The 25,992-nt window shown below is 37.4% G+C and overlaps 1 protein-coding gene across 2 annotated transcripts; it reads left to right on the forward strand.

The window, feature by feature from the left end:
* Positions 1–327: 327 nt before the first annotated feature.
* PIGA (phosphatidylinositol glycan anchor biosynthesis class A) lies at positions 328–25,992 on the forward strand. Of its 2 annotated transcripts, XM_014064047.2 has the most exons (6): positions 328–516; positions 1,454–2,223; positions 4,477–4,609; positions 6,205–6,337; positions 21,331–21,537; positions 22,440–25,992. In XM_014064047.2, the coding sequence occupies exons 2-6, from the start codon at positions 1,506–1,508 to the stop codon at positions 22,695–22,697; spliced, it is 1,449 nt and encodes a 482-aa protein (XP_013919522.2). In that variant the 5' UTR covers positions 328–516; positions 1,454–1,505; the 3' UTR covers positions 22,698–25,992. The 2 variants fall into 2 exon arrangements, with proteins under 2 accessions (XP_013919522.2, XP_013919523.2); XM_014064048.2 differs by lacking the exon at positions 21,331–21,537.

The raw sequence follows: 25,992 nt of genomic DNA on the forward strand, positions 1-25,992 counted from the left end.
CAAGGAAGGATAAAGAGAAACAACTTTCTGAAAACGTTGATCTATGCTGGAATGACACACCTCCAATAAGAAAAGAAACTTTTTTTGGAATATAAGAAAAATCCCGGCCAGACAATGGCGATAATTACATACCAAAAGCTTCCTTCCAAAATATCTTCTCAAAGATTGGTTTTCATTGCCCACGTGATCCAGCAGAGGCTTATGACTGGTTACTTTTTGCGCGGCTATGAAGACCATTCACAAAGGGCAAATGGGAGTGGGACAGACGGTTGGTTGAGGCGATAACGCTGAGAGACGCGCGGGGGGGGGATGAGGGTGGGAGACCGCCTGACTCAGAAAGTTCCCGCCTACAGTTGACTGCGGAATTGCGTTGTGGCCTTTGATTGGGTTTAGAAATGTCAGGATGTAATTGTATGTGAGTGACTGACAAAGATTAGAGCTGTCGCCATAGGAGTGGTTTGCATCGCCAGGAGTTTCGTTTCCTCTTGAAAACGACTCGGTTGTGGGCGAGAAACGGTAGGCGCCTTTTCATTTCCCTTTCTGATTGAGACAGGGGAACTCAAAGAGATTTCTTCCGTGCTGGCAGAAAGGGGTATCGTTTCGCTGTCAAAACTGGGATTCCACAAGAGTTGATAGTGGTAGGGTTCTGTGGAGCCGTTCATAAATTGCCTTTGTGTAAATACCTTTACCCGTTTTCTTTTTGAGATTAGCTCAGCAACACCGTATGTATGTGAGCTAAATACATGAGTCTAAACTAAAAAGATAGGTTGGCTTTCGTGATCCAGTTCTATCATAGGCGTGTACTCCAGAGGCCTGCCTTAATTTGGGTAACCCTGTCTGAATAAGCTTCATTGAATACAGTGCTTCTAAAGCTTCATTTTAATTCATAGGTGTATGATTTTCATTCCTACAACCCCTCTCATATTGCAGATATGACTGTACAAGTAGTCCTCGACTTATGACCACAATTGAGCCCAGAATTTCTGTTGCTAAGTGCAACATTCGTTAAGTGAATTTTGCCCCACTTTACGATCTTTCTTGCCACAGTTGTTAAGTGAATTATTGCAGTTGATAATTAGTAACTTGACTGATAAGTGAATCTAGCTTCCCATTGATTTTGCTTGTCCAAAGGTTTCAAAAGGTGATCAGATGCCCTGGGACACAGCACATGTCATAAGAATGAACCAATTGCCAAGCATCTGAATTTTGATCATGTGACCAAGAGGATGCGGCAATGGTTCATAAGTGTGAAAAACTAATGACATTAGTCAACTTTTTTTAGTGCGTTGTAACTTCAAACAATCACTAAATGAACTGTTGTAACTCAAAAACTATCTGTACTTGATTGTGTAATTATGTGTAGGATTGCATTATAAAATGTTATTCCTTTCAAAGTGATAATTCCTATAGTGAAACACTTTTTGTCTTAATGTGTGGATTTTTCTCCATCTAGGAATTTCCTTTTCAAAGTGAATGGTGTTTACATGGACTAATTATTAATTAATATGGCCTGTAGAAGAGAAGAAACTCAAGAACAGCTTCTCTCTTCCATCATTTCAACTATGAATTCTCATAATCATCCAGCATGTGCCAGTCAAGTTCATAGAATATGTATGGTGTCTGACTTTTTTTATCCAAACATGGGTGGAGTGGAAAGCCATATTTACCAGTTGTCACAGTGCCTAATTGAAAGAGGGCACAAAGTTATTGTAATCACCCATGCTTATGATGATCGCAAAGGCATTCGATACCTCACCAATGGACTAAAGGTCTATTATTTACCATTAAGAGTAATGTATAACCAATCTACAGCCACTACTCTTTTTCACAGTCTGCCTCTTCTCAGGTACATATTTATTCGAGAAAGAATCACCATTGTCCATGCACATAGTTCATTTTCTTCTATGGCTCATGATGCACTGTTTCACGCTAAGACAATGCAGCTACGGACAATTTTTACAGATCACTCACTTTTTGGATTTGCTGATGTCAGTTCGGTGCTTACAAATAAACTATTGACTGTATCACTATGTGATACAAACCACATAATATGTGTTTCTTACACAAGCAAAGAGAATACTGTATTGAGAGCAGCACTTAATCCAGAAATAGTTTCTGTCATCCCTAATGCTGTTGATCCTACTGACTTCACTCCAGATGCATCTGAACGTGACGACAACACAATAACTATTGTTGTGGTTAGCAGACTTGTATATAGAAAAGGTAATAAGGTTGGAAGGGTAAGATGTATTTAAATGCTTTTTTATGTGTATGGATCAGAAATTACTGATTTTGCATTTTAAATATAATTAAATATTTTGCATGACATAAGGAGTAATTTTTTTAAAGCCCTATGATGTTTCTATCTTGTCTGAACTTGATTTTAGACCCATGACTGATGTAATTTAATTCTGGATTAATATGTAATGTGACATGAATTGAATCTATAAACTGGATCAACTGTAACCAACTTGAGAGAGGGAGGAAAGAGATGGTGTTACTTGGCATGGTCTTTAAATTTTAAGCAAAGGTCTTAAATGTAATTTAAATGTAGGTGACCTCTGTGAAAGGGGAGGTAATATATCATCTGACTTACTGCTCCAGGATGCCATTGCCATTAACAGCTCTCATTAGTAGCTGGATGATGTAAGGAGTTGAGCCCCTGAATGGTACCTAAAATTTTTAGGAACTCCTGCCAAAATCACAAAATTCAGGACTCCACAATCTGAGATTGTTCTTTCTCACCATGCAGCTGGTAGACTTGCTGCATGAATAATTTAGCCAAAGTGCACACAGGAAATTCTTTGACATAATGTAAAGTGCACTTGCTTGTAAACCAAATTGATTATCACCCAAATTACCATATTACCTGAGCTTTTGGGCAGTTCTAAGATAGTCTATTGCTATATCTTTCCATGGGGTTTTAAGTACGGCTACTGGCTGGAGAAGCCCAGGTGTTTTTCCTTGGCAGAGGCACAAGTGGGGCTAACCACACAAGTCTCTATATCCTTTTTCAGTGATGGCCACCACTTGATTAGGTGCAGAGTTTTTATAAAACCAAAATGCCCCGCCATTTTTGAATCAGCTTTTTTGTAGAACCATTGGCTTTGTGGGACATATAGTTTGACTCCCACCAAGCTAGCTATACATTCCCCTTGTGGCTTTGGAATCACTTATCCTCCTCCAAAGCTGCTTTCAGGGCTCTCTTTAAATCATCAGCTTGTTGGGTTTTCATTTTGGCTTGTGCCTTTCTCTGCTATTTAAAATAAGATACAATAGCACTGGGCCTCTTCAGATCAAGCATTTATTTTAAAAAGCTTCATTTTGTTAAATTGTCTAGAATAATAATAAAGCAGTCTTTAAAAAATAAGTCTAATAATTTGAACATTCTATAGGCATTTATAGTTACTGACTTAACTCCTTGCAGCAAACAGCCTAATTAGCACAAGAAAAAAAAATCTGCCTCTGCCTCAGCAATTTGCCTCTGTGCAGCAACCAACAACTTTCACTTTCAATTTCAGCAGGGACCTCCCGATCATCAGCTATTTCAGGCTGCAGGGATTGCCATAGCCTATTGCCAATTCTACAAGCCCATTTTCCCTGTTTGTTGCAAGGAGGTAAATTGCTGGGAGGCAAAGGGTGGAGGTAGGTGGGTTGGGCTACATTTGGTATATAAGCCGCATCCAAATTTTCACCCTCTTTTAGCGGGGGGGGGGGAGTGTTTCTTATACTCTGAAAAATATGGTAATTAAAAGATGTCCACTAACTACTAACTTCCAAAATTAAAATGATCTCTTGCATGACATTCTTGATATTCAGTACATTTTAAGCGTTTAAATAATAAATGCTTTATTTCTTTTTAAATATAAGGCATAGTGGTGTTTTTACCTTAAAAATTGCCAGCCATTAATCTGAAGCTTTAGGATTTTTATTTAATTCTAAATGAAATGAAGAGTGTTATTGAAAATAAGATTGTTTTTTTATAAAAAGAGTAAGTTGTATACCCTTGACCTCAGAATTTTGCTCATACCTTGTTACAATTCAGCGGGTCACTGTGTTACTTGACTCAATTTTATTATGTTTTTACGATAGTTATAGAACAAACCACCTCAGTCATTAAGCAAATCATGTCATTAAACAAAATCAGCATATCTAATTAACATTTTATGCTGGAAAATAGAAGTTCCCATATTACACTCTCATGACACCAGGATATTACAACTGGTCATAATTGCAAGCTGGTTGTCAAGCACTGAAAATGCAATCACAACTGCAAGGGGTGGTGGTAGTATAAGAATCATAATTTTCAGAAGGGGTTGTAAGTAGTTTTTTCAAAAAATGCAATATTAATATAATATGGGTTAGTAAATTATTAAGGTATCTAATATTTGAAAAATTGTACTTTGGTTTTGAAATTCTAAGATTATTGCTTAATAAATCATTTTATTTAAAACTGAAAAAATATTTTTCCTTTAGGTATTGATTTACTTAGTGGTATAATTCCTGAGCTATGTCAGAAGTATCCAGATTTACATTTCTTAGTTGGAGGAGAAGGACCAAAAAGAATTGTATTAGAAGAAGTACGGGAAAGATATCAACTACATGAGAGGTATGGTATAGTATAATCTTTATTGTTGTATTATTAAATACAACAAAATTGGTATGTTTTCTGCATTGCATTTAATATCGCTAATCGAAGATTTAGCAGGGAAATGAAGAAAGAAATAGGATTTATGATTTTACACAATGGATAATATTGTTTTGTTTATGCATGTATACCTTTCATGTTATTTTATTCCATTTTAAAAATGTAGAAAAGGTATAAAAACTAGTAAATAAAAAAAACTTAAAACATGGAACAGAAAAGAAATTATGGCTAAATCTAGTTTATGTCAGTTGCATTTACAGCATGCCTTTCATACTCATCTTCGAAATATATTTTAGCTTTCTGCAATAATGCTGCCCTGAGATTATATCATTGATTATGGTAATTTTAAATAAACTAGTAAAGTGTTTTGATTGTTTTATAAATTTATATTTCTTTGGAGATGTCGCAGTATTTTCTGTGCATGAACCTGTGTGCTCATTGGTGTCAGTGTATGTCTGTATACTGTAATAAGTCTTATTGGAAAAAGTAGAGAAATTAACTGGATTATCCTTAAATATTCTGGCATTTGTTATTCATAAGCTACTTTTAATTGTTTTCTTATGATTATTTGGAGCAGCTTATCATGCCATGTTTCTTTTTTTTAGATCATTATAAATTATCTTCCTGTTCAGGATGATATCTTCTGAATACAGGTAGTCGTCGACTTACAATTCCCATTGAGCTCAAAACTTCTGTTATTAAATGAGACGTTTGTTGTGAGTTTTGCCCCATTTTATGACCTTTCTTGCCATAGTTAAATGAATCACTGCAGTTAATAAGTAAGTAATCCAATTGTTATGTGAATCTTGCTCCCTCATTGACTTTGTCAGAAGGTCACAAAAAGTGATCACGTGACCTTGGATGCAGCATTGGTCATAAGTATGAACCAGTTGTCAACCATCTGAATTTTGATCACATAATCATGGGGATACTGCACAGGTGGTAACTGTGAAAAATGGTCATAAATCACATTTTTCAGTGCTTTGAACGGTCACTAAATGAACTGTTGTAAGTCAAGGACTACCTATATTTTCAGTGTGAAACTGCAGATGGATATCAATCTAATACTGAAATAATTTTATAAATAACTCAGAAATAAAAACCATGAAGCATCAATAGAAATTATTTTAAATGAGAAAATGTCTGTTTCTCTTGATTATTTTTTCTATTTATTACTTAGAAAATAAAGCAAATATTATTGGTAAAAATATTAAGAATTGCAGTGACATGAGATGTTTAGATGAACTTAGAACTCGCTATTTTGTTTCTTTGTACTTGACTATTGAATAGTTGCAATATAGCTGAACCAATATTTAGCATTTTAGCCTTCTTTGAAGACAAGAGTTGGGAAAAATTGAGAATTGATTTAGCTACATTCCTTATGACATTAAACACTTTGAAAATTCATTGATACCAATAGCATTAGTAGTTTATTCATAATCCAGTTCTATTGGTTTCAGGTTTAGTTGCAAGTATTTATTTTGGATTGTGATTTTCTCAATTGATAAAAATACTTCTATCAATATTTTCTTTACCTGTTTCCCAAAACTTTATAGAGTTCGTCTTCTAGGAGCTTTAGAACACCAGGAAGTTAGAAACATCTTGGTTCAAGGTCATATTTTTCTTAACACCTCTCTCACAGAAGCGTTTTGTATGGCAATTGTGGAAGCTGCCAGTTGTGGTTTACAGGTAAGCTTATTGTTATTCAAAGAAATTAAATGGACCATGTTCTTAAGAATTTAATAAAACTACAATGATAGGAACAAAATCTACATAACACCTCTATGCTAAGACCTGCATTATTTGCCAGTTAGCTTCTGGACATAATTCAGAGTGCTGATTGTCACTTTTAAAGTCTTTTCACTTTTTCGTAGTAACATCTGTTGCTTGATATAGTATGGCAAGCTTTTTAAATATATCTTTGATTAGAGATTGCTATCTTTAGGGGCCAAGGAAGCATTGTCTTCTTAGTTACTCCTACTCCCCTCAACATGGCAGTTCTCGAGGAGTAAATTGCTCTGTTGAGGGTTTCTTTCTTCATGTTATCATTTGTATTATTATAATACATAATTTATTTTAAAGTTAATGTGTATTATTTTAAATCCCTATTTTATTTATGTTTATACACACACACACACACACACACACACACACACACACACAAACATACCATGCTTCCCTGAAAATAAGACAGGGTCTTATTTTCTTTACACAAAAAATATGGCTTGGGCCTTATTATGAGGGGAGGGTTTATTGTTTTGGGATTGCTGGGTGGCTGCTCTCTTGCGAGCGGGCTTCCAAAAAGCTGGGCACAGCCTCATGGGCGAATGGCTGTGTTGCGCTGTCACAGCAGCACAACTCAACAGCCATGAAACAACCACGCTCATGAGCAGCCACCCAGCAAACCCCCTTTCCAGCCAGGCACAGCGCCATTCACTGACCTGGGGGTATCGCCAAACCGTGTGAGTGCCTGTTCACCGCCGCCCGGCTCCCATGGCTTGGCACCTCTGAAATGCCAGTGAATGGCGCTCTGTATGGCTGGAGAGGAGGGTTGCGCGAGCGGTTGTTCCGCTCTTGCTCACACGCCTCCCAGCCTCACAATGTCCTGGCCCAGCTCTCCTTGCAGAGCCAGGACACCTCTGCTGCCACTGCCACCGCCATCCCAGCATGGCTTTTTCAGCGGCTTCCAAACCGAGTCTTTTGGCAGTGGCTGCTCTGGGCATACCCTCTATGGTTGTTTACAGCCATCCCACAACCATGGACCGTACGCCCAGAGCGGCCACTGCCGGAAGACTCAGTTTGGAAGCTGCCGAAAAAGCCATGCTGGGATGGCGGTGGCGGAAGTGCCCTGGCTCTGCAGGGAGAGCTCGGCCAGGGCATCGTGAGGCTAGGAAGCAAGTGAGTGGGAGCGGAACAGCCACTCGCGCAACCCCCTTCTCCAGCCATGCAGAGCGCCATTCACTGGCATTTTGAAGGCGCCAAGCCATGAGAGCTGGGCAGCGGTGAACAGGTGTTCACACGGCTTGGCGATACCCCTAGGTCAGTGAATGGCGCTGTGCCCGGCTGGAAAGGGGGTTTGCCGGGTGTCTGCTGTGCCCAGCTCTGGGAGTGGTATCCCGAAGGCACCAAGCAATGCGATTACCTTTGCCCCCTGGTTCCCGCAGCTTGGCACCTTCGGGATACCACTAGGTTGGTGAGTGGCGCTCTGCCTGGTTGGAGGTGGGAAGTTATCCAGGGGGTTTATTTGCAGGGGAAGGCTTATCTTTTTGCCCGCCAGAAAAATGTGGCATGGCCTTAATATCAGGACATGTCGTATTTTGGGGGAAACATGGTACACACACACACACACACACACACACACACACACACACACACACACACTCACAAACAAAATACCACTCATGCAGGATCATGAAATCTCCAGAACTGTAAAACCCACAAACTTGAAATTTGGCACATATGTTTCTCTTGGTTTCTCAATTCTTTGAGACTGTTAGGATCGAAAGTAGTCAATCAGCAGAGAGCTTTGGCTGACCAATCAAAAAGCACAGAGGCTAAATCTATGAGCCAATCAATGTTGTTATACTCTCTGACTATAAATAGGCATGAAAAGCAGTGAGAAATTTAATTTAGTTCTGGCTGCGGACAAGGATGAAGGCCTTTGATTTCACCAGTGCTAAGCAGCGGCATCACATCATTGTGGTTCATGAAGAGAGTTACTCCTGTACAGAAATAGCCAAGAGAGTGAAATCCCATCGCACCACAATGAGCAGAGTGGTTGAAAAATACCAAATAACTAGTTCAGTTGATGACAGGCTCTGCTCTGGAAGACCAAGAAAGTTGACAAAACAGCAAGATCAGGCTCTGCAATGCATTTCAATGGATGACAGGAAGCTCACCTCACCTCAGGTTATAAGAATTTGGAGTGAAACCTAATGTAAAAATGTGCACAAGCACACTTGCTCAAAGGCTGCAGAGCTCGAAGTAAACCTCACAGACGGTCACTGCTCTCCGTTGATGTGCATGGGCCAAGAAGTATGTCAGGTGGACCAACGAACAGTGGGCCAAGATCATCTTCAGTGACGAGAGCAATTTCTACTTGACTGGGAATCAGAGCAATAAGTATGTCAGAAGATTTCCAGCTGAAGAATTTTGGCCGTACTGCCTGAATTTATCTATGAAGCATCCATTGCATGTGATGATCTGGAGCTGTATCACTGCTTCTGGTATTGGTTGGATACAAATCGTGCAGGGAATCATGAATTCCAAGCAGTATGTTGAAGTCCTGAAAGACCATGCTTCCTTCAGCTCAGCAACTTTTAGGGAAGGACTTTTACTTCCAGGATGACAACGCTCCTTGTCATTGAGCCAAGTCCGTCCAGCAGAGGATGAAGAAGCATTGTGTTCAACTCCTGGATTGGCCAGCTCAGAACCCAGATTTGAACCCAATTGAGAACTTTTGGACCAAGTTTGGTTACAAAATAAGCAAGAAGCATCCTAAGACCAAGCAGGAGCTGATTGAATCCATTATTGCAGCCTGGCACCACATTGTCACCAAAGATCATGTGCAAAGGTTTATACAGTCTATGCTGAAGCGATGCTGCCTGGTGATAAGCAATAAGGGCTGGACAATTTCATATTAGTAACCCTATTTGGTTACCTAAACGGTCCTTTTCAGGGCCACAAACAATCAAAATGTTAACAACACACTAGCATCAGCCTTAGTAATTGCAACATGTATGCCACTGGGTATGCCTCAGTTAATCTGTTTTCATAGTCATTGTAATCTCCATTCAAACAGTACCAAATTGCAAAAAGCTTATGCTTTTCACTTAAAAACCACCAGTATTTATTTAAATATAACAATATTTGCATAGCAGTTAGCATAAAATATAAAATCAATTGCCTATCCAAGAAAGGTTATAAACCGTAAAGCGTGCAGGACTTTTTCACACAGCTGTAGTTAGCCAGTTGACTTTCATGTTTTCTTCTGCCAATTCTTTGATTGTTTTTAAATTTCCCTGTCCATTAATTAAGTCTCTGTATCTTATGACTTTATTAATATCTGTTAGTTTGGGTGCATCACCCTTTCTGTCGGGGATAGCCAATTCGGGATTTTCACATAGTGGGTTTTGAAAATTTTGAGCCAATTTTGCAATAGCGCATTTCTAATTAGATATTTTTGAAAGTATTTGTGGGTTTGTTTTTACTATCCCATAGGAACATGTGCCAACATACTTGCAGATCATAACCTCTAAGGTCAAGATTCTTTTATTTTTTAACTCCATCCAGTCCTTCAACCATGTTAGTGTTACTGCTTGTGCATATAACTCCCAATCTGGTAATGCTAAGCCTCCTATTTGCTGTCTTGCATTGACTTTAGTTTAATCCTCACTTTTCGTCCTTGCCAGATGAACCTAGATGTTAGTTTGTTTAGTTCCTGGAAGAAAGTTTTACCAAGATTTATAGGTGCAGCTTGCAACAAAAATAAAATTCTTGGTAAAATATTCATTTTAACTGTGGATATACAGTGGGGCAAAAAAGTATTTAGTCAGCCACCAATTGTGCAAGTTCTCCCATTTAAAAAGATGAGAGAGGCCTGTAATTGACATCATAGGTAGACCTCAACTATGAGAGACAAAACGAGAAAACAAATCCAGACAATCACATTGTCTGATTTGGAAAGAATTTTTTTGCAAATTATGGTGGAAAATAAGTATTTGGTCAATATCAAAAGTTCATCACAATACTTTGTTATATATCCTTTATTGGCAATGACAGAGGTCAAACGTTTTCTGTAAGTTTTCACAAGGTTGGCACACACTGTTGCTGATATTCCTCCATGCAGATCTCCTCTAGAGCAGTGATATTTTGGGGCTGTTGCTGGGCAACACGGACTTTCAACTCCAAAGGTTTTCTATGGGGTTAAGATCTGGAGACTGGCTAGGCCACTCCAGGACCTTGAAATGCTTCTTACGAAGCAACTCCTTCATTGCCCGGGTGGTGTGTTTGGGATCATCGTCATGCTGAAAGACCCAGCTACGTTTCATCTTCAATGCCCTTGCTGATGGAAGGAGGTTTGCACTCAAAATCTCACAATACATGGCCCCATTCATTCTTTCCTGTACATGGATCAGTCGTCCTGATCCCTTTGCAGAGAAACAGCCCCAAAGCATGATGTTGCCACCCCTGTGCTTCACAGTAGGTATGGTGTTCTTTGGATGCAACTCAACATTCTCTCTCCTCCAAACACGACGAGTTGTGTTTCTACCAAACAGTTCTACTTTGGTTTCATCTGACCATATGACAGTCTCCCAATCCCCTTCTGGATCATCCAAATGCTCTCTAGTAAACTTCAGATGGGCCCAAACATGTACTGGCTTAAGCAGGGGGACACGTCTGGCACTGCAGGATCTGAGTCCCTGGCGGGACTCAGTGTGTGTTACTGATGGTAGCCTTTATTACGTTGGTCCCAGCTTTCTGCAGGTCATTCACAAGGTCCCCCCATGTGGTTCTGGGATTTTTGCTCACCGTTCTTGTGATCATTTTGACCCCATGGGGTGAGATCTTGCGTGGAGCCCCAGATCGAGGGAGATTATCAGTGGTCTTGTATGTCTTCCATTTTCTAATTATTGCTCCCATGGTTGATTTCTTCACACCAAGCTGCTTGCCTATTGCAGATTCAGTCTTCCCAGCCTGGTGCAGGTCTACAATTTTGTTTCCGGTGTCCTTCAACAGCTCTTTGGTCTTCACTATAGTGGAGTTTGGAGTGTGACTGTTTGAGGTTGTAGACAGGTGTCTTTTATACTGCTAACAAGTTCAAACAGGTGCCATTAATACAGGTAATGAGTGGAAGACAGAGGAACCTCTTAAAGAAGAAGTTACAGGTCTGTGAGAGCCAGAAATCTTGCTTGTTTGTAGGTGACCAAATACTTATTTTCCACCATAATTTGCAAAAAAAATTCTTTCCAAATCAGACAATGTGATTGTCTGGATTTGTTTTCTCATTTTGTCTCTCATAGTTGAGATCTATCTATGAGGTCAATTACAGGCCTCTCTCATCTTTTTAAGTGGGAGAACTTGCACAATTGGTGGCTGGCTAAATACTTTTTTGCCCCACTGTATGCGCCATTAGAGATAACTGAATATTTTTCCAATTTTCTAAATCTTTATTTGTGTCATTAGTTTATTATAATTATCATCTTTAATTGTAAAACACTTTGCCGACACCCAAATCCCCAAGTATTTCACTTAATTGTTTGCATTTTAGTCACTAATTCCAATTTTTCTTCTTGTTTTTTTGTCATATTTTTAGTTATCATTTTCTTTTGCTTTTATTAATTTTTAATCCTGCTACCTCCCCATATTCTTCCAATTTTTGAATTAATTTTGGATTAGATTCTAATGGATTCTCTAAAACAAATACTAAATCATCAGCGTAAGCTTGGGTCTTATATTCTTTATTTTTAAGTCTTAAACCTTTTATTCCCTGGTCCTTCCTAATTTCATTTAACAATATTTCCAAAATTAATATAAGCAGCAAAGGAGACAGGACATCCCTGTTTAACTCATTTTTTAATTTCAATTTTATCTGTTAGGTCTCTGTTCATCAGAACTTTGACTGTCTGGGTGTTATACAGTTTTTCTATCATTTTTGTGAATTTTTCTCCGAATTTCATCCTGTCTAATTGAGTTGTTATAAACTTCCAGTTTACATTGTCAAATGCTTTTTGTGCATCAAAGAAAACCAGTACCAATTGTTTTTCTTGATGCATCTCATAATATTCTAATACATCTAAGATGACTCTCGTATTATTTTTAATGTGCCTGTAAGGTAAAAATCCATTTTGATCTGATGTATTCGTTCATTTAGCACTTGTTTAATTCTTCCTGCCATAATTGCTGCATATAATTTATAATCAGAATTCAATAGTGAAATTGGTCTATAGTTTTGAATTTCTTGTAAGTTAGCTTCTTCTTTGGGGATGAGCGATATTATTGCTTCCGCCCATGATTCGGGCATCTTGGCTTTTTCTAAAACTTCATTAAACATTTCCAATCCTAGTTTTTCCAATATTATTTGATTATATTTGTATAACTCCACCAGGATTCTGTCTGGTCCTATAGTTTATTCTTCTTCTGGTTTTTGAGGATTAATTCTACTTCTGCTGTTGTTATTGGTCTGTTTATTGCCTCCTTCGCGATTGGATTTATCTTTTCTGGGTTTAAATATTGTTTTATCTTAGTTTCCTCTATATTACCTTGCGCATATAATTTTGTGAAACATTTTGAATAATTTGCTTCTTTTCTTTCGGTTTATGTTGAATATTTCCTTCGTCATCTTTTAGTTGATACATCATTTTCTCTTTCATTTTTCAATCTATATGCCAGCCATTGTCCGGGTTTGTTGGCTTGTTCAAAGTAATTTTGTTTGGTCACTTTCATTTTCTGCGCTAATTCTTTTTGGGTTATTAAATTAATCTTATGTTTTATCATCTCCCCCCTTTTTTTAGTTTTATTCTTTGGGTCTTTCTATAATTCAGCTTCAGCTTCACTAAGTTCTTTTTGCATATGTTCTTGTTGATCTTTTTGTTTTCTGTTTTTTTCTTGCTATAGAGGCAATCGTGAGGCCTCTTATGTATGCTTTCATGGTATCCCAGAGATTTTGCATTGAGATGGCTTCTTTTTTGTTTGTTCTGAGAAATAACTTTAATTCTTTCTCTAGCATTTGAGTGTATTCTGTTTCTTTTACGATATCTGGGTTCATCATCTATCTTTTTCTTCTTTTTTGGCCTTTCCATTTTAATTTTATTGGGTTATGATCCGCCCACTCATTTGTTTCAATTTCGATTTCCTCTAATTGTTTACATAGTCCAGATGATGTCCAGACCATGTCTATTCTCGACCATGACTGATGCGGATTCGAATAGAAGGTATACTGCTTTCTTGTTTTGTGCATTTGTCTCCAAATATCGTGTAGTTTATATTCTGTTGACATCTCGAAAAAGGATTTAGGTAATGTATTTTTCTTTCTCTTGTTTTTTTTTTTTACTTTCATAGTCCATCTTTTTATCTGCTATTGCGTTATAATCCCCAATTAAGCAAATATTTTCATAATCTAATTCATTCATTTTATTGTGCAATTTCCTACAAAATTCCTCTTGTTTCTGATTTAGTGCATACATCACTATTAATAAGATCGGTTTTTGTATTGTTTCTAATTTAATCATTAGAATCCTGCCTTCTTCATCAGCATAGACTAATTTGGAATTTATTTTTTCTTTTATATGTTGTTATCCCTCTTTTTTATTTGCCAGTGCTGTATATAATTTACTAATTTTGTGTTTTCCAGTAAGTTAAAATGTTCCCTTTTAATGTGCACTTTCTGTATACAGATTATGTCTGCCTTCAGTTTCCTAAGTTTATTAAACATCTGTGCTCTTTTCTTTGGTACATTCAAGCCGTTCAAATATACCGAGATAATTGTTGTTTCTTGGTGCATCGTTAGTTGGGGTGTTTTTTATTACTTCTGGTTTGCATCTGACTTTTCCCTCTGATGTGTTCCCTTTCCTCTCTCTCTCTCTCTCTTTCTTGCTTCTATTCCTCTTCCTTTTTTCTTTCCTCCTCCTCCTCCTCCTCCTCCTCCTCCTCCTCCTCCTCCTCCTCCTCCTCCTCCTCTTCTTCTTCTTCTTCTTCTTCTTCTTCTTCTTCCTCTTCCTTTTTTCTTTCCTCCTCCTCCTCCTCCTCCTCCTCCTCCTCCTCCTCCTCCTCCTCCTCCTCCTCTTCTTCTCCTCCTCCTCCTCCTCCTCCTCCTCCTTCTTGACTTCTACTTTCTAGGTTCTCTTCTTTGTTGTTCTTCCCTTGTGAAATATTTTTTGCAGAATTCTTGAGCTTTTTCTATGTTATCTATTTTATATCCTTTTTCTTGCCAAGAGCCCAATAGTCAGATGCTACTTCATTTAATAATCAGGAAAGAAACCATTCAACTCCATTTGCTTGAAATTAAGTGTACTTTTACTAATTACAAACGAATAGTAGCGAAGCAAAGCTGAATCTGGTTAATTAGGCACGAAAGTAAAGAATATCATGTATAATTCAATCCCCTCCCCTTGCCACCCCAGTCCATAGTCCAATTATAATTCACCCAACTGTCAGGTGGGAGATATCTTTAAAAAACATCACCAGGATGGAATGCTAGACAATTAACCTTGGCGGGAAACTCCCTTCCTCCGCATGCACAATGAGATGGTCAGGCCAGCATCTAGAATCTTCCTCCAGCACATAATGATTCCCTTCCCAAATACCATGCCCCCCCTCCCCATTTCAATGGCAGCCGAAGCAGCAGCAAAGCAGAGCAAATCCCTTCCGGTACCAACCATCTGTGAATTATTCTGTTTTTATTTAACTGATTAGTTAAAAATTGGTACTGTCTTCTTTGTTCCCTGACTCTCCATGGTATCTGTTTAAGAGTAATCAAATCTTTTCCCTTGTATGTTATTGTTTTTCTCTGGGTTTTCTGTACACTTTGTCTCTGGTTGTTCTTTTGGCAAATCTTACATCTGCACTTCTTCCGGTATCTATGTCGTCTGGCATAATTGGTGTGTACATGGTAGACCTCATCAATGTCTCCTCTCATCACTTGTTCCTTTATCTGTAAAATTTCAGCAAAAATTTCGGTCATTTTTTCTTTCAGGTCTTCCTCTTTTTCTTCAATTATGTTTTGAAATCTTAGATAATATAAGGAAGATTATTGATTATTCTAATTCTTTATTAACCTGCGTATATTTCAAATCCATTTTTTCCATCCTCTGATCTGTATGCTCTATTTTTCTTTCAGTGTTCGTTGACTATTATGGCATTCTGCATCTTTTCAATTTTGTCATCCATGTTTTTGATATCTCCTTTCAATCCTCTCATTTCATTTTTAATTTCCTCATGGTTCCTCCCCATCTCTTTCTGATTTGTAGCTATCGCTTCTTGTGTTTTTGTCATTGCCTCTTGTATTTTTCCCCCCCCCCAAGATGGTGGCGCGCTTATACACTGCGGCTTTGAGCTCCTGGTGCCGCAGTAGAGTTAGGCAAAAACTAGTCTACACCCGCAGGGAGTTATTAAAGATTGGATCTTCTAGTCAACTAGATATTACCAGTGACTTCCAGCAGTCTCATAATATATCGAGTGATATAGTAAGACTTCCAGGTTCTCCATGGATCATTGTTGGGCCTAGGAGTCAGCGAAGAGAGCAAAAGGGATGCAGAGCTGGTTTGCTAGTTCGGTTATGGAAGCAGCCTCACAGACCAGCATTACCCAGCATTTTTCTAATCAACTCTAGATCCTTTGTCCACAAAACTGATGAACTAGAGCTATGGATGGCAGCGAATAAGCTCATTCGTGACTGCTGTGTGATGATCATCACAGAGACCTGGCTTCATCCACTTGTATCGGATGCGTCAGTGGAGCTAACTAACCACACCACACACCGCTTTGACAGAAACAGCAACTCTGGTAAAAGAAAGGTGGAGGACTTTGTATTTACACACATAATAACTGTTGTACTAACAGTAGAGTTGCTTATACATACTGTTCTACAGATGTGAAATTCTTAACTGTCATTTGTCAGCCATTTTATTTACCTAGAGAGATTTCTGTTATAGTTATAACTGCTGTCTATATTCCACCTTATGCAAATGTTAGTGCAGCGCTCTAAGTTACATGACGCCATCGAGAAGCAGCAGCAAACTTACCCTTAGGGCGCTTTATCATGACGGGGGATTTTAATCAAGCAGGTCTAAAATTCTCCCTAAATGTGTGCAGTATGTGCAGTGTACCACCAAAGGTAAGAATACTCTAGACCATATGTACTCAAACTTAAGACAGGCATATAGAGCAATCCCCCTCTCCCATGTGGTTATGTCTGACCACATCTCTCTGCTACTGTCCCCAAAGTATATCTCCTTTAGGAAAAGGATACAACCAGTCTTGAAAACTGTCAAAATCTGGCCGGAGGGAGCATTCTGCCAGACTACCGAATGGAGTATATTTAAACATTTGGAGCTGCAAGAATTCACTGACACTGTACTCTCATACATTAAAACATGCACATGCAATGTAACAGTGAATAAGCGCATCAGAGTTTACAGTAATTGTAAACCCTGGATGTCAGCAGAGGTACATTCACTTCTGAGAACCCGAAACTCCACCTTCAAGGCAGAAACAAAGACAAATACAATGAAGCCAGGGCAAACTTGAGAAGAGGCATTAAGGAGGCTAAACAGAAATACAAACAAAAGGTAGAGAAGTATCTGGAAGATAATAACTCAAGACAAGTATGGCAGGGGCTACAACATCTAACCAACTATAAGGGCAATATGAAAAAAATAGCCAATGCTAATGCCCTGCTAGTAAAGGAGCTAAATAGCTTCTTCACCCGCTTTGAGGTCAAAAGATCAGTCTCTGTGGCTCTAGCCCAAAGGCCCTCTGACCTCCAGCCACTCACCCTGGATGAACATGAAGTGAGAGCTGAGCTGAAGGCTGTAAATCCCAACAAGGTCCAGACAGGATGTTGGGCAAAGTGGTAAAAACCTGTGCTGACCAATTAACAGGGGTCATGACAAGGATTTTTAACCTCTCCCTGCAGCAGGTTAGAGTCCCATCATGCTTGAAAGCAGCCACAATTATCCCAGTTCGGAAGAAAGCAGTCATAAAAAGCTTGAATGACTATAGACCCATTGCACTGACGTCTATAGTGATGAAGTGCTTTGAAAGATTGGTCCTACAACACTTTAGGTCCTGTCTACCACCAAATTTTGATCAACACCAATTTGCTTATAGAAGCAACAAGTCAACAGGGGACGCCATCATCACTGCTCTACATATTGCGCTGAGCCACACTGAGAAATCTGGGAATTATGTCAGAATGCTTTTTATAGACTATAGCTTGGCCTTTAACACTATCTTCTTACCAGGCATTGTCATTGAAAAGTTGACTGACTTGAATTTCCCTCCCTCACTTGTGAATGGATCAGAGACTTCCTGACAGATCATCCAAAAACAGGGTTGGGTCCTTTACATCTTCCACGCTTAAGCTCAGCACAGGCTCCCCTCAGGGCTGTGTGCTCAGCCATACCTGTACTCACTGTATACATATGACTGCATATCCTCTGATATGTAGTAAAACAAAGGAGATTGTGCTAGATTTCTGGAAGCACAGAGTGGAACCTGCCCCATTATATCGAGGGTGGCTGTGTGGAGAGGGTTTATTCTTTTAAATTCTTGGGAGTGCATATTAGTCAAGATCTCACCTGGAAAAACAACACGTCTCTGGTGATTGGAAAGGCCCAACAGAGACTTCATTTCCTTAGAGTCCTGTGAAAAAATCAGGTGGAACAATGGCTGATGACCTCTTTCTATCGGTCCACTATAGAAAGTGTCCTCACATATTATATTACAGTACAGTAGGGTGGTTTAACAGCTGCGGACAGGAAGGCACTACAGAGAGTGATCAATTCGGCACAAGAAACTATTGGTTTCCCTCTGACACCACTGGATGACATCTCCAGATCTCGCTGCTTTAGCAGAGTTAGGAAGATACTCAGAGATGATTCACAACCTGGTCCGTGTCTCTTTGCACTTCTACCCTCACGCAGAAGACATCAAAGTATAGCCAGCCGAACAAACAGGTTTAAAGATAGTTTCTATCCTTGGGCTTTCAAACTTTTAAATACAACCACAATCACTCCATGCACACACTACTTTTTTTTCTTTTTCTTTCTTTTTTTGTTTCTGTTATAATTTTGCACCAGTGAGGTTAAAACCAATTTCATTATATTTAAGTACAATGACAATAAAGATTATACTTACTTACTTACTTGTATCATCTGTAGCATTACTTGCATACTTTGCATTGTTTGTGCCGGTCCTGCTGTTCCTGCCGCTGATCCACCTTTCTGCAGCCCCAATGCACGCTCGATAGATCTTTAGTTTGAGGGTGAGGATACTGCTGACGCAGGGTTGGATGTTGGTTTTTTCCCTGTCTTTGTTAAAGTAGTAATAGTTGCCATCTTTATCCCTCTGTTTATACTTGCTCATAGTTGCATACAAGTTTTACCTTATTTCTACCTTATCACAAATATCAGTAATTATCTATCTATCTATCTATCTATCTATCTATCTATCTATCTATCTATCTATCTATCAACAATTAACAATAATTAACATTGTTGTTTCTTTAATATTAAAGAAGTGAGTGGATTTGACAAAATAAAAATGAATTTGGGACAGATTGTATGACTAATTATGGAGAGTCAAAGGAGACTTACCTGTATTTTTTGGAGTATAAGATGCACTGGAGTATAAGACGCATCTTAATTTTGAGGGACTAAAACAAGAAAAAAAAGTTCTGCCTCTGCCTACCAGCATTCATTAGTATTAATCTGGCTAGCATCCTTGCAGCAAAGGGCCTGGTCAGCTTCAGCCCCTTATTGCAGCCTGATTCAGCAGGAACAGCTGATTGGTGGGTGTAAAACCCCCAATCAGCTGATCCAGGCTGCAGGAATTGCCACAGACTATCGCTGCCTTTGTGCCTTGCATTTCCAGTGGTTCGAGGCGGTGGGGATCTTCACTTCCACTCAGATTTTGTTAACTATCTTTTTATCCATTTAAAACAAACCCTATCATCCTAGACATATTTAACTGAATGGGGTGGGGTGGGGTATGATATTCATGGGGGCAGAAGAGGGACTTGGTACCGAAGTCTCCATTCCCGAGATGCCCTGTCTTCCTACCTATGTAGGAAGATGGGGTGTCTTGGGAGTGGAGCCTTCGGTGCTAAATCCCTCCCTCTGCCTCCATGAAAATCATACTCCACCCCACTCCCTCCAGTAAAATACGCGTGGGGTGATAGGTTTGTTTTAAATGGATTAAAAGCTCGTTATCAAAATCCAAGTGGAAGTGAGGATCTCCGCTTCCTGGAATCACCCAAAAATTCAATGAGCAGAGCAGGTGGGTGGTGCTACATTCTGAATATAAGACACACCCAGATTTTCACCCTCTTTGGGGGAAAAAGGTGCAATTTATACACCAAAAAATACGGTATTAAGGATAAAGAAAGGCAAAACAAAAAACAAATGGAGGAAGCCTGTAATTCAGACTTATTTGGTATGCTAGCAAATTTTAAGATTAAGAGTTAGCAGACAGAAATGCTTACAAAAATAAAGGATCAAACAAATGATAAAGAAAATTGGTTTTAGAATTGAGAAAAAAATAAAATATTTGTGTATCACTATCACAAATATTAATTATATGTTATTGCAAAATAAGTATGTAAGATATGGAATGAAATTAAAAGTACATGCTAATGTGGAAGAAAATAAATTTGTCATGATTGGGAAGAATTTGTATGATAAAAATAAATGTTTTGCCTGGAATGATTTTTTTCCCCAGACACTACCTGTTTTGGCAACTGATAGACCATTTAAATAAGACCTAAAAGGTATCTCTAAATTTGCATGCCAAGGAAAAAGCTATGTGTTAAATATGTTATGAAATGCTAAGAAAAGAAGAGGATTGAGTTTACCTAATCTGAAATTGAATTTTACAGTTCATTGTTTTGCTTGGGTATTGTTGAAAATTAAAGACTAAATAAAAAAGTTAGGAGGACATGACCTGATATTTGGCTGTATGGATATTTGTGATATGCCAAAGTCAATGCAGATTTCAAAAATCATTATGTTAGATCCGCTTATAGAGAATGTGGAATAGGTACAAATCCAGGTTGTTCCTGAAAACAGCATAAAGACTGTCAATACAAGTATTTTATGCAGAAGGAAAAATGGGCATTTATAACTACTGTGAAGAAATTGGTAGCAATATATTTACATTCTTCTTTATATTTTTTCTACTTCTACTAAAATATGAAAATTACATTTTAAAAAACGAAATGGGAACAAATGACAGTTGTATCCTTTTGTGTGTGTGTGTGCCTTCAAATCAGGGTTGACTCCCGGCAACTGCCTGGACTAGTTACTGCAGTTTTCTTGGGGGTTTTTTTGGTTTTTTTTTTTGAAAATGATTTAGCATTGCCTTTTTTTTAGGAATGAAAGAGAATGAATGGCTAAAGGTTCCCCAGCTGACTTTGCATATAAGTTGTGTCTAGAACTCGTGGTCTTCTAGTTTCTAGCCTGGTGCCTTAATCTTTACACAAACTGGTACTATTTTAAAGAATGGTAACGGTAAATCAATTGCTTTATTTTCTACTTTGGAGTGGCAGGACAATCTAAACAGACTTATTTAATGCAGGTCCCCATGTAAACGTTTTTCAAAGCACTGGGCTTTTAAATGATTGAAGGTAATAAGTATTTTACAAAGGAAGAGCGGATAAGCAGATTAAGAATGAATACAATACAGTCAAAGCAAGTAATGTGAAATATTTTAATAGAATAATAATAGGCAGAATTATTGAGATAAAGATTCCTACAAACAAATTAAAATAATGCTGGTTATTGTTAGGAAATAGTTCAGAAGTGAGATAAAGGTTTTATGATTATATTAAAAAATTTGTATAGTTGTCAGAAAAACAATAGACCTCTTTTTTACAAAACAAACTATTATATATTATCTGTATAGTATTTGTATTTTGGGGGCAAAAATTGCCTAGCAAAAGCATAATAATTTATCTGTTGTTTCAGGTGGTCAGTACAAGAGTTGGTGGGATTCCTGAAGTACTTCCAGATGATTTTATAATTTTGTGTGAACCTTCAGTGAAATCCCTTTGTAATGGATTGGAAAAGGCTATTAGTCAACTGAAGTCAGGATCATTATTGTCTCCAGAAATTATGCATGACAAAGTTAGAACATTCTACACTTGGAGAAATGTTGCAAAAAGAACTGAAAAAGTGGGTGGACTTTCTTGTTTGGAAACTCTACATTCATTGAAAACATCTTCATGTTTTCTAATAATTTATCTCATTGTGGAAATTTAGTTACGGTATATTGTTTTCTTTATGCACTTAACCTGTGGCCAGCTAGGATCTTACATATAGAGAATTTGGGGTGCCAGAATACGTATAGACAAGGGACTTATCTATTAATGGTGTACTAGTTCACATGGAAAATTTCTGCCTACAGCAGTTTGCAGATCCCTTCATATCCATCTGATAACCTCAGTCTCATTTTTGTGAGCTACTTGTCCAGTATATCTTACTTATTTTAAAAGCTGCTTGCTGTCCTATTAAGATTGGAGTTACTGCATATGGGTAGGAGAAATTTCTTCCATAACCCTTTGCTTTGGAAAAATAATCTTTGGGAGCCAACAATGTGGCACAAAACCATGACCAATTGATGCTGCTGTAAAAGTTATTTTTTTATGGGTTGTTTCTAACATCTGATTTTATATCCAGAGATTTGAGGAAAGAGTTATGATGGTCTGATTAATTCATTGTCCATATTCATTTGAAGATGTAATTATATTCTGTAATTATTTAATAATCATACACTTGTAATCTTAATCCAGTTTGGATTACATGCCCAAACCTACTATATTATGGATAGGAAATGTATAAAATTACTTGAATGACAAATTTTAGGAATCTAGATTATTCTAGGAAAACATCTGGAAAATTAGGGAAATAAATTCTTCTAGCTGACTCCTTTAGATATATCAAAGGATATTCCCTAGAGTATTCTAGTGTTTCATTTATAATATATTTATGATTAAGAATGAGTGTCTCTGAGTTAATACAATTTACATATTGCAAACAAATCTAATAACCTAATTTATGTATTTATCTTCCTGCAGGTGTACAACAGAGTGGCAAAGGAAACTGTGTTGCCAATGGGCAAACGACTTGAGAGACTTATCACTCATTGTGGCCCAGTGACTGGTTGCATTTTTACTCTTTTGGCTATGCTCAGCTTTCTTTTTTTGATATTTCTGAAATGGCTGATACCAGATGATTTTATTGATATTGCAATAGATGCCACGGGTCTAAATGGAGCATGGACTAGAAAATATTTCCACAATAAAAAGAAAAAAGAAAACATTACAAACTCTTAAAGTTGCTGAAAAAGATTTCATTCCCTTACTCGCCTTCACCATTATGCATTTTGCTGTTAAATTTACATTTATCAAGAAAAATTGCTTATATGTTATTGGACAGCTTTCAATAATGAATGGAAAGAAACTAAAATTAAGTTCTACCTCAACATAAATCTAAATTGGTTTGGGAAAGACATTTTCCCAAGATATGTTGTGAAATCTGTTTACATTTATTTCAGCTTGAAATAACCTTATAAATGGCATGGCATGGCATGTCAATTAATTAAAGAGTTCATCTGAGGAAATAAGGGGAAAATAGGTGAGTAGGTAGAAATTTTGTCTATTTTAGAGTTTTTTCTGTTTTTCTCTTCTACCATCATAATATGTTTAAAAATTATATGGAAAAGTAGCAGTATATGTTCCGATCCAGTATAATACAACAAAGAACGTGACCTTTTAAGTATAGATCCTAAGTGTGCTTGTTGAGATGTATGATAATTCAGTAGGTTGATATGATCAACTAAAATTGAGAAATGAAAAACTTCTAAAGTTGGAAGAATATTCTTTGTTTAGTAATCGAGTTATGACACTTAGAGACAGTTTGAAGTTTCAACATAACCTCTCCACCCAAGTACTTACGACACAGTCTCAAAGTTACAAATGTTGCAGCAGTTTTACGAATGATCGCAGAGGCACTGTAACATTTGCCCTGCCTATCCTGCCCCCCGACCAGGTCTCCACAGGCACTGAGTCTGTGGATACTCACCTTGTGAAAATCTAGTGAGCCTTTGGCTTCTTGGCTTGCTTCGGTGTGGTGCTTCAGGCCTTCGATGCATTTGCAAAGAATGGAGGCTTAAAATACCGAACCTTCCCTCCATTTATAAAGCCTTTTACCGTCTTTACAAAAAGCCTTTGCTGCTAAAAACAGAGCCTGGGAAGGGGAACATGTGTTCTTTTGTTCCTCCATTTGCATCCGCAAAGGCCTTTCCTCAAGGCCTTTGCCACCAAGAATGGAGCCCCTCTTGGTCTTTGTTCTCGGCAGCAAAGATTTTTTGTAAAGATGATTGGAGCCTGCAGGGATACAATCTCTCATCTCTTCAGGCCTTGGCAAGCCTTTGCTCAAGGCAAAACCACAGTGGAGAGGCTGGAGAGGAGATAGTTCCCTTGATCATCAAGATGTACGTAAGGTAAGTGACCTGGTCGGGCAGGAAGCATGAAACATCTCCGTGGGTCAGGGCAGGCCTTGTGTGGTGAGAAGCACTAGGCCCCCCATGGCCTTCCCCACCCTGAGATACCTCACGAATGCATGGACGAAATTAGGAAGTGATCACATTCAAGTTATATGGTTCACTCCTATGAATCCTCAAGTTACGAATGTAATTGGCAGGCTCTATTACATTTGTAACTCGGTTACCTGTATCACTCATTTTGATAGTTTGAAAACAAGTATAATTGACATATTCTGAAATCTTCTCTGCCAATACTTTTGAAGCTTTCAGAAGAAGGTTCCATTGTCCTCCAAAATCCAAGAGTAGGTCTTTTGAATCTATAAAGAGCAGGTCTTTATAATTCAGTTGAGACATAATGAAAAAAACTCTTTTTTTACATTAATAAAGCCCAGCATTATGTTTATTTTTCTTTTCTTCCATTTTTAAATAAAATTAAAATACATGTTAAATAAAAATTCCCTTGTAGGTATTAAAACTCATTCCAATCAATACTTCCATGACAAGATAGTTATATTTAAAGTAAAAACAGGTGCTTCAGTCTTTTAGTATATGTTAACTTTGTCTGACCATTTCTGTTATAATATTATATTTCTACTATTTCAAAAACCAGAAAACATGAAAATTATCCTATCATAATTATTTTGAGAAGCAAAAATCACCCACACTGAATTAAAGCAATGACAAAGTATGTACAACTAAGGTTTCTAATTTTTATTTTTATTATTATAAAACACTCCCAATTTGTAAATGAGAGAATAATTTTTAAGTTGAAATTATTTATAAAGATCTAAAAATATTTTGAGGAAGAAAATCTAGGACAAATACAGTTTTCCAACACAAACTTGCCAATGCCAGTAGAGTATGCAGAGAACATAAATATGATAACATGCAGTACAATTTGTGTCAATATTCTTGGATCTCCAACTAACCCACTGCAAATAAACTTAACACCATCTTTGGAGAAATATTAATCATAAACCTGAACTACTTGATAATTTATTTGGCATAATATTAGTTTTAAAAAGAAGACTAACTTACACAAGTAATTTGGATTGCTACTCCATAAGTTGGCAAAGGCAATATCAGCCCTTTGCCATTTATCTAGGAATTATATTTCAGTATTTTTCAGACAAATTCTAAGCATTCTTCTATAAGTTCTTTATATCAGTCTTCTGTGTTTTCAGTCTTCGGTTAATTTCAGGAATCTTTTCTTAAGAGATCAATATCTGTAAAATAGGAATTTTTACAGCTTCTTATGCCTATTCTTCCATTGGCCTAGCCCCAATATTATAGAAATAGATTTATTCTTATGCAATATGACTTTACAGAATTATTTAATCCTGTGGAATCTATATAAAGGGCTACAGGAGAAGGACCAATTATGCTAAAGGTGCTTATTCTTCTGGAAGAAGAATACTATTTCTAAATCTATAAATTGTATATTTGAAGATACTTTGGAACTTTTCTTGAATGTCTAAATATCATAGCCTTAAGTGATTTGCTTTTCTCTACTTACGATATCTCTCTTGTATCAAACAATTAATTTTTTTGGTCTGCCACTGTATATGAGCAACTCCTAATCCTATAGGTGATAGAACTAACCAAAATTGTTATATTTGAAAATAAGAAAACCATTTACATGTTAAAAATAATGGTGATTGTATGCTTTGATTTGGTACTTGTTTCACAATAAATAATGGTTTCTAATGTTCTATACTTATTTCCATTTGTTATGGCTACATTCTGTATTTATGATTTTTTTGAATTGAAGCTATTGTAGCCTTGGCTATTTAAAAGAAATCATAAATTGAATAATGTCCTCAATCATGGCTAATCAATTAAAATGTATTGCAATAAAATTAATGCAACTTTTTCTATTACATACATATTGCTATTTTCAAAGTTAAAAATTAGGTGATTTAAAAATCTTTGCAAGATAGAACTTCAATTCTTTAATGGACTTCATAACAATTATGGAATGTAGCAGTATTCTTGCTTACACCAAAGACTGCATTCTATGATGATGGTAGTTCTATTATATAAAGTCATGTGTTTATCTACAAATAAAACTGTTTTTAATACTC

Source organism: Thamnophis sirtalis, unplaced genomic scaffold (genome assembly GCF_051295495.1).
Source record: "Thamnophis sirtalis isolate CommonGarterSnake01/CBP01778 unplaced genomic scaffold, rThaSir2_p1.2 scaffold_4, whole genome shotgun sequence".
NCBI lineage: Eukaryota > Metazoa > Chordata > Lepidosauria > Squamata > Natricidae > Thamnophis > Thamnophis sirtalis.